The sequence below is a fragment of the Aulonocara sp. 'chitande type north' Nkhata Bay genome, linkage group LG9, assembly GCF_057382095.1.
Source record: "Aulonocara sp. 'chitande type north' Nkhata Bay isolate Kocher_YH1m ecotype deep benthic linkage group LG9, A_spYH_male_GT1.1, whole genome shotgun sequence".
Lineage (NCBI taxonomy): Eukaryota > Metazoa > Chordata > Actinopteri > Cichliformes > Cichlidae > Aulonocara > Aulonocara sp. 'chitande type north' Nkhata Bay.
In genome coordinates this window covers 32,682,618-32,696,018 of record NC_141352.1, presented here as the reverse complement: position 1 = coordinate 32,696,018, position 13,401 = coordinate 32,682,618, and the positions used below count along the sequence as shown (strand labels likewise).

The following is a 13,401-nucleotide window of genomic DNA, read 5'->3' as shown; positions in this document are numbered from 1 at the left end:
TTGTGATGCTGCCTCGCTTTTCGCTTTTTAGCCAAGATATTGAGCGTAGGGGGAGAAAAGTGTATCGCGTTCCACAGTCAACTTTTTGACCAGTGTGACTGCATCGTCTGGACGCTTGTAGAGTTTTGTGGCTGTACTCGACAGTGTGAGACGCGACAGTTGATGTGAAAATAACAAACAGAATGGCGGTATTATCAGTTAAAGATATATTAGAGACTTGTAATTTGAAGAGCTACTGGGAAGCTGAAAGGAGGTTGAATGTTCTTTTTTTTCCTTTTTTAGGTGGACAAAAACACTGCTCTGGCTGCTGATTCTTCTCAGTCTCGGTTCAGTGCATGCACCAGCTGCTGTTTGCCTGACAGTGGAGGTCTAAATGTAGGCTAACAGGAAGGATGCTAGGATATCAAAAATAAGACATAGCTCTAAAAAAAAGAATTAAAAGCATCCCTGCTTCTTCGTCTTTTATCATGACGTATGTTCTGTTACTTTCTTACTTTCGCTCTGTGTGTGTGTGTGTGTGTGTGTGTGTGTGTGTGTGTGTGTGTGTGTGTGTCTGCAGGCCTCAGTTCTGAAATCATTATCAGAAAGAGAAAGTTTTACAAGACTTTTGAGAGTGCAATTAAAGCGAACACGTCTCTGGCAGAGTGGTGGTCGGCCGCCTGCGAGTCAGTCTTGAAGCGGCCGACAGAGAAAGAAAAGCAGATTGTGTTTTGCTATAAGTGATTAAGAGCAATTCAAAGGAATGTAGCAGGTGATTCAATAGCAGAGTATTTATAATTCACGACCAGCCTTTGTGCTTCCCTCTTCACCAAATGTGATTCAATAATGAATCGGAGCTTACGTGTGGTATCAATTTGCAGTGTATATAAATGTGCCTCGCAGTGGTAAAATGGTAAATGGTAAATGGCCTGCATTTGTATAGCGCTTTTCTAGTCCCTAAGGACCCCAAAGCGCTTCACACTACATTCAGTCATTCACCCATTCACACACACACTGGCGATGGCAGCTACATTGTAGCCACAGCTGCCCTGGGGCGCACTGACAGAGGCGAGGCTGCCGGACACTGGCGCCACCGGGCCCTCTGACCACCACCAGTAGGCAAACATGGGGTTAGTATCTTGCCCAAGGATATTTGGCATGCAGCCAGGAGGCAGCCTGGGATCGAACCACCGACCTTCTGATTAGTGGCTGACCTGCTCTGCCACCTAAGCTACAGCCACCCCATGGTAGACAAAGGCGTTCTGATAATATTTATTCCTATTATGGAAAACGACAGCGCTGACAGCCAAACACAGAAACTGTGAAGAACTCAAACAAAAACGGGAACAAAGGTGACGAGGTGATGGAGGGTACACAAATGAGACGGGGTGGATGCGAGGCGATAACAGGGAAGTTTCGAATAAACCTGAAGCAGTTGAACAAGAAAACAAAGAAACTGACGCGGAGCTGTTTTGACTCCCACTTTTTTTACGCACTTAAATTAAACATCATCGTTCCTCCCAAATCAGACGCAGCAGCAGAAGAACACACAGAGCGGCTTGTGTTTACAAGTGTCTTAAGTTGACTGATGTAAGCTACACCTATCTGTCTATCCCTGGAGACGAACCAGATTTTAATAGAGCGTGACACTGAGATATTGTCAGACTAGAATAAAGCGGAGAGAGGTTTTTCCTGATTGCCCGAACCAGACTGTGGCTCTCAGCAGGCAGTGGACTGTTGATAATCCTTAATTAGAAAATAAATTCCAGAGGCAGGAAATTGTCCCATCCTCTCCACACCTGCACCGACTCAAAGCCGGCGGGGGAGGACTCAGCTGTTTTCTCTCACAAATCGCTCCATTTAGCTCTCTGTTGGCGAGCAGGACGAGCGTGAAATGGCAGCGTGCAGGGAAAAGCGGTGATAGTTGGGTTTTTTCCTCTTCTTGTTTGGCGTAGTGAGATCACATAGATTGACATGCAGCGATGTTCGCCTCTTTCAGCCGTTGTGCTTGAACTCACTGTCAGTTTCTGCCTTGCCATGTCTCAGATTCACAGGACTTTATTTTCGTCCCTGATTTGATTCTGTTCTTTAATTTTGTCTTTTTTCTTTTTCCTCTGAGTGGTCATCCAGCACAATAAGCCACTCTTCAGTGTGTTTATTTTACCCAGTGCTGTGAGCTCCTTATTAGACCAATTTACAGTGGATTTGCTCATCTTGACAGCTGAAAGAGAAATCCAGATTTGAGGCTTGATGATAAAAAGAAAATGATCTGGCCTGCGTGCATTTCTCCAGTCTAACTTCTTTACCCCCTGTCTTTTATCTCACATCTCTGCAGCATAAAGAACGTGACACCCAAAGTGGGTGCTGAGGAGACCCACGACGCCATTCGGCGAGCCTTCGACGTGTGGCAAAGCGTGACGCCACTGCGCTTTGAGGCTGTGCCCTACAGTGAGCTGGAGAGGAGCAAGAAAGACGTGGACATCACCATCATCTTTGCTTCAGGTTTCCACGGAGACAGCTCACCCTTCGATGGCGAGGGGGGCTTCCTGGCCCATGCCTACTTTCCAGGGCCGGGAATAGGAGGCGACACACACTTTGACTCAGACGAGCCTTGGACGCTGGGCAACCCCAACCACGATGGTAAGGATGGTAAATACACTGTTGACCTTCATGGTTTCATCAGCTTGTCGCAAAAATACAACAAAACCAGACGTCAGTCATAAAACAGTGGCTTTTATTGAGTATTTACAACAAAATAGTCCCAGCAGCTCGACCAGAAGCCAAACTGCTGACCTAACGCATAATAAGCTCCTGCTGCTAATTCGTTTTCTGCAGAGACATGGCAGCCAATAAGGTTTAAAACGAGTTTAATTCACACACAGAATGTCCATAAAACACAAACTCGTCACACTGTTAATTAGTCCTTGGCTGTGCGTTCATTTTTAGTTAACGTTAAACAATGTGTAATGCTCAGAAGTTGCTATCGATTTCAGGTAACCTGCAATGACGTTAAACACACATCCTTACTGTGGAGTATTCTGCCCTTTTTTTTTCACTCGCCTGTTTTATTTCACCAAAAGTGGACAGAAATGATCGACACAGGATATCGTGATCCCTGAGGTGCGACACAGGATTTCCCGCGGCCTCGCATCCAAAACAGTAAAACAGGAAATTGTTTTCCAACCTGTCAATGTGGCTTTACAGATATAGTTACAGGTTTAATACTTTTATCACATTTACTACATATTTACTGTGGTAATTGTAAAGGTAAAAGTGTATTTTATGTTCAGTACGTCTGCACGGAGCCATGCGTCGTGATGCTGTTGGTTTTGCGGGGTCAGGTCACTACTCATTCCTTGCTCTGCTGTGATTTACAACTGTGATTTGCTGAGGCTTGTTGCTTCATCTCGCTTTCTCAAAGCAAATACCACCCTCATTGAACAACAGTAATCATATCCCCTCTCACTCTGCGCCGATCTCAAGCCCGTGCCCTTGCTGAGTACCTGCCCTTGGAGCCTTGCAGCCCGCCTTTAGCGGGGTCTGCATGCCATGTGTTCTGCATGGTGCAGTCTGAGCAGGCGCGTTGCCGTCCAAGTCGTTGTGCTGATATGCAACAGGTCTCCACTTGTGTTTTTTGTGTATTAGTGGCAGACAGTCCTAGGTGAAACTCTGAACTCTGTGCACCCTTAAGCGAGAGTCAATGAAGAGCGAGAGAGGGTGGAAAGAAAGGTCTGCAAAGATGATCCAATCACAATAAGATTTGTCCGAGTTTGCAAAAGATGGACGTACCTCTGCTTGAATCCCTCATTAAATTCTAGGAGCTGATCCGCCCTGCTGTCAGCGAGTCATGAGCCAAAAAACAATAGCAGTGGTAACCGATGCAGCGCCAAGGATGAGGGACACAGGGACACTTAAGAATGAGGGACACAGATGAAAAAAAAATATAGATACATAAAAACAGATGAGATTCCTAGCGGGAAGGCAGCGGAGATAACAGCAAGCAAAAGAGAGGATAACAGAGAGAAACACAGTGTCATTAGACAAATATTGGAAGTTCAAGCGCTCATAAGAGAGACAGAAGGAGAGGGAAAGACTGAATGAGCAGCGTAGTGAGGAGTAAAGAAAACATTTGAAGAGGAAAGGCAAGAGAGGGAGACGAGTGGGAGCTGGTGAACACTACTTTGGAAATCAGAGTAAGTAACTTGCTGTTGAAGACAGAATTTTAAGTTGGAGCGGAGGGGCATTGGCAGGTTCAGACAGAACAGAGTGAACAGCTTTTCTTTAAGCTTTGATTGATCAGTGTGACTCTCTATTTAGGATAACGATAACCTCTAGTAACCTTCGACAATGCTGGTTGTTCATTCTGCTCCACTCTTTGACATGATACATATGTATTAACACGCACATGAGCACACGCGAAGGTAAAGACCCGCACGTTACCCACGCACTCACGCGCACGCTGACAAGCAGCTGTCACTGAAGGCCACGATTCTAGCAGACACGTTCTGTTCCTCCCCTCAGTGCAGTATTAATACAGCCCTGCTGTGGCCCACACTTCTGTGAAAACATCCCATAATGCAGGCACTTCTATTACGCTCTCTCCAGCTTTTTTTTTTCTTTTTCAAATGGGAGTGTTTACTGGCTGAGTCCTGACTGCTCGCCGTGGCGGGGGCTGCCCTTATTCCTGTATGACGGCTGGTGTTACATTTAGATGAGTTTTGAAGAAGCACACAGCTCAAAGCTTTTTTCTTTCTTATCCTGAAATGTAACAATCCCTATGCCAAAAACTATTGCAAATATCAGGCTCTGTATCGCTCTGCCAGATTGTTTTTCTCGTCTTGGCACGGTCGCGAGGCTTTGAGCCATAGTGTAGCTTTTGGCAGACGAACACTTAAAAACTGTAAGATAATAGTACCGCAAGCAATAACGCTACAACTTCAGTACTAATAATTAAACATAGTCCTGTTTCATTGCACCGCGTACTGTTGCAGCCAGTGTAGCTGTGATCAGATTAATGTATCATGACACAATCTCTGCAGTATTGCTTCAGTTAGTGGTGTTTTTATTTCATCTCGTAAACACATAAAGTCTGAACTCTTTTGTTCTGGCCATTTATTTGCTCAGCTTCCCAGAGATGAAAACAAAAAAAAAGAAAAAGTAAAAGAGAGCATGTACTGTATTTTAAGGCATTTACAGTTACTCCCGTGTTTTTGCATCCTTATACAGTAGATGGATGGTAATGGATTATAAAGTGTCACGTAAGTGCAAGGTCCTTGCTGTCAAATAAAGGCAAAGAAATGATAAAATGTGTTTGTGCTAACAGCTCAATGAGACTGAAAGCTCCTCAGATGCCAGAAAAACTGCACAGAGGTTCTAATGATGGAGACTAGAGAGACGAGGCTCTGTGGAGAGTTGTCATAATCTTGCTTTTACATGGATTTTATTGGCCAGTGCAGTACATTTCTGAGCTTTCTGCACTGGCACTGCTGCTGTGTCGATATTCCTCCTCAAACAATAGGCAGACAGGTGGTCTTACGCTGAAGTGATGCTTCCTAGATTATGACTAATGTGTAAAATGGAAACGATGCAATGCATTTACAAAGAAATATCTCCAGAAGCATTTTTTTTTCATGTCATGTCATCGTAAGTCAGCCTGTTGGCTGACTTACGATTTAAGAGCCAAAGATGCGAAACTCAGCTCGCTTTTGTTTATCTGGAATCGGCGGCAGTAAAATCACGCACGCAGATGTTCATTTTAATCTAGATGTTGTGGCGGCGGGGATGGATAATTCCATATATTTCCAGTGCATGCTATTTCAAGGATTCATCCCACACTTTGTAAGAACAGCTGGGAATGATGTAATGTTTGCTCAGACCAGCACATGATTTTTAGCTTTTCAGTTCCTTTTTTCATCCTATTTTCTTTCTTTCAGTCTCCTCTCCCTCCTTCTTTGTTGTGTTTCAAAGTTACAATCCCACACAGGCACACAGCAGAGATGAGCTGCTGTCTGGTAAGCTGTCATACCTAATCCTCCCCCTGCACTGTTGTCGAGAGAAAAGAAAAATATCAGTCATCAGGGCGACTGTTGCCAGCGTCACACCGTCAGTGTTATTGTTGTTGTTTTGGACAATGGTGTCACAGATGCACGCTGAAGGATTAATCCCTGTTTGCGCTGAGACAAACACTTGCATACATGTGTGTTTAAGTACTCACATGTACAGTTCCACTCACACTCCAGCACAGGTGTTGATGGAAAAGTTTCATTCAGTGTGATTTTTAGCACATGTTGGAGAGTGATTTATTCAAGACTAGACACTGATTGGTTGCTGTCTGACAACCACTGGTTGCTAGGAAAAATTGGTATTCCCTACCCAGTAGGTGCGTGTTTGCTGGAGGTCACTTTCTGTTGCTACTGAGGTATGTGGTGCAACACCGAAAACCTCCTTGTGATTGCTTTGGTCTCAAGCACACTTGCCAACTTTTTGCTAAGTGGTAGAGAAACTGCAAAAAATGTGATGCAAACTGGAAACAGAGACCATTTGCTTTCAATGTAAAAGCTGTGCCTTTGAGGGATGTTGGTTAAATCATTAAGACACAACTTTAAAGGCGAACAACTGCATCCCTACCGCTCCGTGGTTATAGCAAGGGTTAGAGTTATCAGTCATAGCATATACATTTTATGTGCCGACTTGTCACTAAGTCTTTGTAAAGTATTTTGTGTTTGGACATTGGTTGTTGTTTTTGTGATCAAGAAATGTGTTCAAGTTTAGCTAGCGTTAGGCTACCATGACCAAGAGTTCTTACAATAATCTGATGATCAAATTTGTGTTATAAGTACTACACCATAAATGCTTTGGTCTATATATTAGTATATGGTCTATATGGTAGAGTGCCATAACAACAGTTCAGTGTAATCTTTGAGGGAGTCTTGATATACAGTAGCTAACATGCAGCTGTTATGTGTGTTTGATTTTGGTACATTTATCACAAAGGAGAGAAGGTGGCGACTCTAAATTAAAACACACTAGAAAAGCTACAACCACGGCAGTTGCGCTGCTTAAGAAAGGAGGAGCCAAACGGTGGAAATTACTGATGCAGTTACACGGTGGCAAAATGAGGGCTTTAAGCAGCTGGATAAAGAGCTCGAGACAACATACAACATCCCTGATTTGCTTACATTTATTAATGTTTCTGCCTGAAAGCTGCAATCCCTGCTAAATATTGTATTTTATTTTTCTACATCATCATAAATGTCAGTACCACAAATTTCCTTTGATGCTGGATCACCCATTCCTGCTTTATAGTATTAGCATGGCCGCAACATTTTTATAGTGTTATGTTTGTAACTTCACGCTGACCTGTGTCGACTGATGAAAGAGTTCTTGCAAGACTTAAATGAATTTGTTTCCCTTTTTAATTTTTCATCCTTATAAAGGTGCTATGTCACAACACATGAATTGTTAGCATACAGATATTTGGAAATTAGACTGTGTTTGCTTGTAGCGGGATTCATGTCATTGATTCAACTCTGGAGAAGTTACTCTCATCCGGCCGGTGTTATCGCTTTTTTGCTTCACCCTAAACCCTCTCCTCTTCCTTGCAGCGAGCAGACTCAGACACAGATCATATCGCACCTTTACGTGCAGGGTGTCGTGCCTTAAAAGAGCGCGTGAAGGTTGTTTGACACGGCGCTTTGGTGAGATCGCTTTCCTAGAAGCCTGTGTTTAAAGGGCGTGTCTGTCTCTTGTGCTGCTTTCAAACAAACATTGCTTGATTTCTTTAAACAACTCTGGTTAAAACACCTTAACAATCACCTCTAACAGGGACAAACGGTAAATTGGACATATGCAGCCTGATGATTTGTGTATGATTTGATTAGTGTATCCATCCTGGAGTGCGGCTAGCAATGCTGTTATGTAATTTTACCTTAAAGTGGGATACTGGAGATCTCTTTCTCTCAATTGGTGTTGTTACTATCTCTGCTCTGCTTTGCAAAAACCCCGTGGCCAAAAACAGAGAGAAGTGCTCCTGGAGTTCCTGCAGCTGCTGTACACTCCCCAAATGCCTGGCTTAAGAGCCCGATGGATGGATGAATGGCTGTAAGAGATCGATAGATGCAGGGATAGATGGAGGCATAAGAGAACGGGCTAAAGATGTCATAGGGTACAATCGAAAGGAGAGTGGAGGGTGGATGTGAAAATTATGCCGGGAGGATAAGAGGATTGCGTGAGACATCATGGAAAAATAAATAAATTTAAAAAAAGGGGGGGGGGGGGGAGTGCTGGAGGGCAAAGAGGAGAAGATTGGAGGGATTTGGTATGAACACATGATAAGGAGTAAAGAACTAGAACTGGAGATGGAGATGATTAGATTGTCTCTTCAGCAGATCTCAACATGCCGTGACCACATTTGCAAAAGTTGTTTTATTTACTTATTTATTTATTTTTTGACAGTTTTTCCATTTGTGCACCAGGAAAAAAGAAAGATGAGGCAAATAAGCATCAACACTCATCTGTGCTTTATCACGAGGTCATCGTCGTGGGCTGAGGCCGCTGTGTTTTCCTTTGTGGAAAAACCAAAAGCGATTGATGCAGGAACAGATAAGATGTATTCCATTTAGACTTTAAGTCGCAGAGAGGCTGACTGGATTTGAGGGGAAAAAACCAACAAAAAAAACCAGCCTGGCACTAAAGAAACATTTCATCACCTTCACTGCATACCATGACTGTACACAAACACCCAGTTTCACCCGAGGGTGACTTATAAGGCCTGGTATGTCTTCAAGGACCTCCAGCCTTCGCTAATATCAGGGGAAACTATGTAACAACACAGCATGAAGGCTAGACCTACACACAGGAAATGAGAGATTCCAGCGCATTATTATGTTCTTCACCCTTACCCCCCAAAAATGAACCGGAGGTTAGAAAAACACACCCTGGCCAAGGAAAAATACACCAAGAATTTACATTTCCAGGTAGGAGGATTAGAAAATTTGGGGTGTTAGTGGGGCACTTGATAACCGAGTGAAGGTTGGTTGATGGAGTGGACGTCGGGATCGACACATTTGATTGATGGTCTTGGAAGAAAGCTCAGATCCCCGATGACATTCGCCAAAACAGTTTATCATCGACGTCTGGTCCTTGTTATCCAGTGGTGCATTCAAAGCAGATGCCATTTTGGGTTTTTTTTATTTGTTGTTGTTGTTGTTTTTACCAGCTGACGATGAAAGGCGATAGATTTTTAGGCGTCTCCACGGCAGGCAGAGCTGGCATTGTTATGTGCAGCAGCCCCTGTTGAGTCAGGGTACCGTAACGAATGAGAAAACAGAAGAATACACACACACACACATAGAAAAAAAAAAAGAGATGTTAGAGCAGGTAGAGTACAAGAGAGAGAAAAGGAAGAGTAGTTGAGGAACTGAAGAACATATGGTGTCCTTGCAGGTTTATTTTTAGGCTACTCCTACTGGGTGATGAGGAGGAAGCGGTGCGCTCTGTCTTTTCCACCCCGTTTCTCTTGTTCTCCTGTTCCTCGCTTTCATTCTTGCACTGGCTCTGTCCATTAGGTTCAGTGGGTTTGGCTGGCGTAGCACTTGATGTGTTTCCAAAGCACTGTTATAAAGCTGTTAAAATAGTAATGGCTACAATACAAATCAATCCAACAACAAAAATAAAAAGCAGTTATGATTCAGATATATGGGTGATTGCGTATCCCGAAGCCAGAACCCGAGGAACCCAGTTTATTTGCTTGATTGACTCGCTGATATTTCCTTCTGGCTGTGGCGGCAGAAACATGCTTAATGGGCAGCACTTGCCGGGATTGAAGAGTCATTTTGCCTCGTTGTCCAGACATTAAAATGACAATATATATTTTTCCAAATGGGGAAGTTCTCTGCATGTTGTTTGGACAACGTTTTGGGAAGGTTGGCCTGTCTGCTGTCAGGCTACGGTCTTTCAGTCTGTACGCTCCTATGGTCTTATTTTAGATTTCTTATCGGGTTTTTATTTATTTATTCTTTTTAAGTCTCCTGCAGCATGTTTGGATTTGTCATTCCACTCCAGCAAGTGATGTATTTCTATTTTTCTTCCCTCGTAATTTGGTCTAATTTCCAAAGTGGCGTCTCCTCTGTGTTTTGTGGCTGGCTCAGGTTTGTGATGTCAGGAGCTGGCTCGGGGATTCCTTTGCCTGTTTACTTCAGAGCAGGAAAGGGCGTAAAGTCATTCATTTGATAAATAACTTTGTTAGTTAAAAGTGACATGTAGTGGCTTTCTTCCCTAAAAGCGAAGTGTGAGTTTGACACTCGAAAAAATATTTAAGTCCGAAATGCTGACTTTATGTCCTTAAAACATGCAATAATTTCCAGAATATTTCAGCAAAAATTCCAAAAAACTATTTGAGAATGGAGTGTTTATTGAACCTTTTGTCAAAAAAGAAACAAAATGAAATAGTAATTTGCACATATGAGTTTTAATTTGGTATGTGTGGTAAAGTATTGTGCAGATTATTCAGATTGTTTTAGAGGAGGGTGAAAAATGATGCCGTAGAAGTCTCAGAAAGTCACAAAAACACAAACACTACCGTATCCCATATGATACATTTGGTCTTATAGGGTCAAGGTTTTAACTTTTTTTCCATGTAATTTTGTCATATAAGTACAATCTAAAAAATTACAGCCGTCAGATTAAGGAATCTGATCAAATGAAATGTACATAATTGGTTTACATTCATTTTACACCGAGCATCTTTTCCATAATTATTGATAAATCAAAAAGTTGATTGACCAAATACCCAACACTTAAAATGCTAGGCCTAAAGCAAGTAAACCAGTTCTGACCAACTAATTGATTGAATATCAAATCACTTGACCAATCATTAACACTTAGTGCTGTAGGCCCCACCCCCCAAGGTTGCTTAACTCTGGTTCCTGATGGATCTTCTGCGGAGGCGGGGTAAGCCTGCACAGATTTCCAGCATTTTCTCAGCTGTTTTATTTCTTCTAAATCTGAAATGAAATGAGGTATGATCTGAAACCTGTTCTTCATTTTCTCTCCCTTGAGCAGCTGCTTTTTTTTTTTAAAGGGTCAAATTATTTACCTGGATCTTATTTTACCTCCCGTTCCTGGTTCCAGGCCAAACTCACCGGGTTCCTCCAGAGGTTCCTCGTCCTCCAGAGACGAAACATTGATTAAGCCTTTGGATGCTTTGATTTGTGTCCCACTGACTTCACCGGATAGACTAGAGGCTCGTTGCTGACTAAAACACGGAGCACTGTACGCCGAAGCAAAGGACAGTGGCTTTCACAGTCCATTTCCAGCATGAATCAGAGTCTGTTCTCGTTGGGCTCTGGTGCTCTGCAGTGCATCGTTCAAGTAAACGAGTAAATTAATTGGCAGCATACTCCTGTACTGGAACCAGACGCAGCTCTGAAAGTCTCAGGAAAAAAAAGTGTTGTTTCCTCAGGATCGCTAATAATGTGAAATACTGTGAAAGCCATTAACTCGCAAGTGCAATTTGAATTAGCGTTGAAGCCCTAATGGTGTAAAATGACCATTTTAGCCTTTCTCAGCAATATTTAGTTAAATGAAAATTCATCAGTTTATTTTTTTCCTTCTGTATTGTTTTGTTTTGTTAATAGGGGCTGTTTCTTTTTAATTACACAACTTATGTCTGATATTTACAGGATAGTCCAGAAAAGTTCTTTCAAGGTTGTCCCACTCACAAAACTGCACTTCATCATCTGCCAGTTTCTATAAAGAATTGTAATCTTTCCTGTGCCCTTCAGTCTCTGTCTTTGTCCTATCTCCCCTGCTCTCCTGCTGCCGCTCTCTATTTCCCAGATGGAGAAAATAAATGGGGAGATTCAGATGTGGGTTCTTTTTTTCTTACCCGAGGAATAGATCTTTATCTTTTTACTGGAAACACGTGTACTCGTGAATCTCGAGGACATCAAACAGGGCTGTTTGGGCAGGTGGTAGGAACTGTATCGATGGCTGGGTTGCTAGGTTTGTGGGAGGACACATGCTGTAAAACAGAAGAACAGAAATGTCCACACACATATACAAACCCAGTGCAGTGGTGCTACATATGAGGCAGTTTGTCTCTTGCATCTTGGACGGAAGTATTTGACAGTATGGTTTGAAACGGTTGCCTGGGAGCACGATGAATAATATATAACCGAATACATGCATATACACAACACTGTGCGAGGCATATCTGTGAAATGTGATGTAATACATACAGATGAGTATGTTAAAAGAAAAAAGTAAGAGGTTAATGGGGTTTTATGCCCCCGGCTTTGGCTCTCAGGCAACAATAAAGCTGGAAGGAAGTTGGCACTGGGTGAATGTGGCACACAGGAGCTAATAATGCAGCGAAATCTCAAGTTAATTGTCTTGTTTTACAAAAGCGTGTCACTTATATAAGCGGAGTTAAGTGCAGAAAATAACGTTTGCAAATTAAAGCATTTGTCTTCATTTTGTCCAGCCCACTTCTGAATTTAAAGTCAGGCCACCGGAGACATCAATATGACAGAAAGGACTGGGATCCTGTATCTGTTTTAGTCTGACAGATTAATGTACAGCAAGTAATTAAAGAATGCCATGAAAGCTGCACTGCACTGTTACAACCATGGGCTGTAATACAGGCGTTAGATTATGTAGCCACCTCGTCTCTGGATCTTCTTTTTACTAGTTCTTGAATTTGCCAGGTGCAGTATCTTTAGCACACCGAATATTATGTATCTGTTTGAAGAGGGAAAAAAAGCATTCACCGAATAGTTTTTCCACTTTTTCCCAAAGAAAATGAAATAGAAAGACAAAGACAGCAGAGAGATCACCATGTGTTCCTGCCCACTATGGCTGCCACTAGAAATAGACGGCTGCCTACTGACAGCAGGATAAACTTCTACGTGGGTGGCTGTGCTCTCTTCTGCCCCCACACATGAATACGCTCACGCACACACTTAACACTCTCAGAGGCAAACAAATCGCACACCTCGGGAGGCTCGCCCTCCCACAAGTCAGTCAGATGCTGTCATAACCTCATACCCATAATCCTCGGTAAACAAAAAGTGTAAACAAACCTGGCCGGGGTTCGTTTTGTTCTGAAGACACTCTTGAAACAGTACCTCTTGCGTCTGCTCTGATGTGCTGTGCACATTTTCTTTGTATTTTAAGGATGGGAGTAGCCGTGTCGCCATCAGGGTTTCTCAGGGGAGGTTTTTTTGTAATGTGTGGGTATGGCTCGTGCATCAGTGCATCTCAGGCTTTGTTACCAAACTTTTGAAGAAGGTAAAATGCTGCAGCAGGTGAACTGAAAGTGCTGAAGTGTTAGGCCTGACTGAGTTGGAAGGGAGGTGCCAAGCTGAAGTGTAAGGCATTAAATAAATGATGGGGATTTCAGTGTTTGCCACAGAGTTAGTC

The 13,401-nt window shown here is 42.9% G+C and overlaps 1 protein-coding gene across 2 annotated transcripts in view; it reads left to right on the top strand.

Moving 5' to 3' along the window:
* mmp16a (matrix metallopeptidase 16a (membrane-inserted)) overlaps positions 1–13,401 on the top strand; it is a 75,449-nt gene that overhangs the window by 27,482 nt on the left and 34,566 nt on the right. For both annotated transcript variants that reach the window (XM_086307024.1, XM_086307022.1), the window contains one exon: positions 2,315–2,619. In XM_086307024.1, coding sequence (XP_086163150.1) covers positions 2,315–2,619 — 305 coding nt within the window. The remainder of the gene's footprint in view (positions 1–2,314; positions 2,620–13,401) is intronic.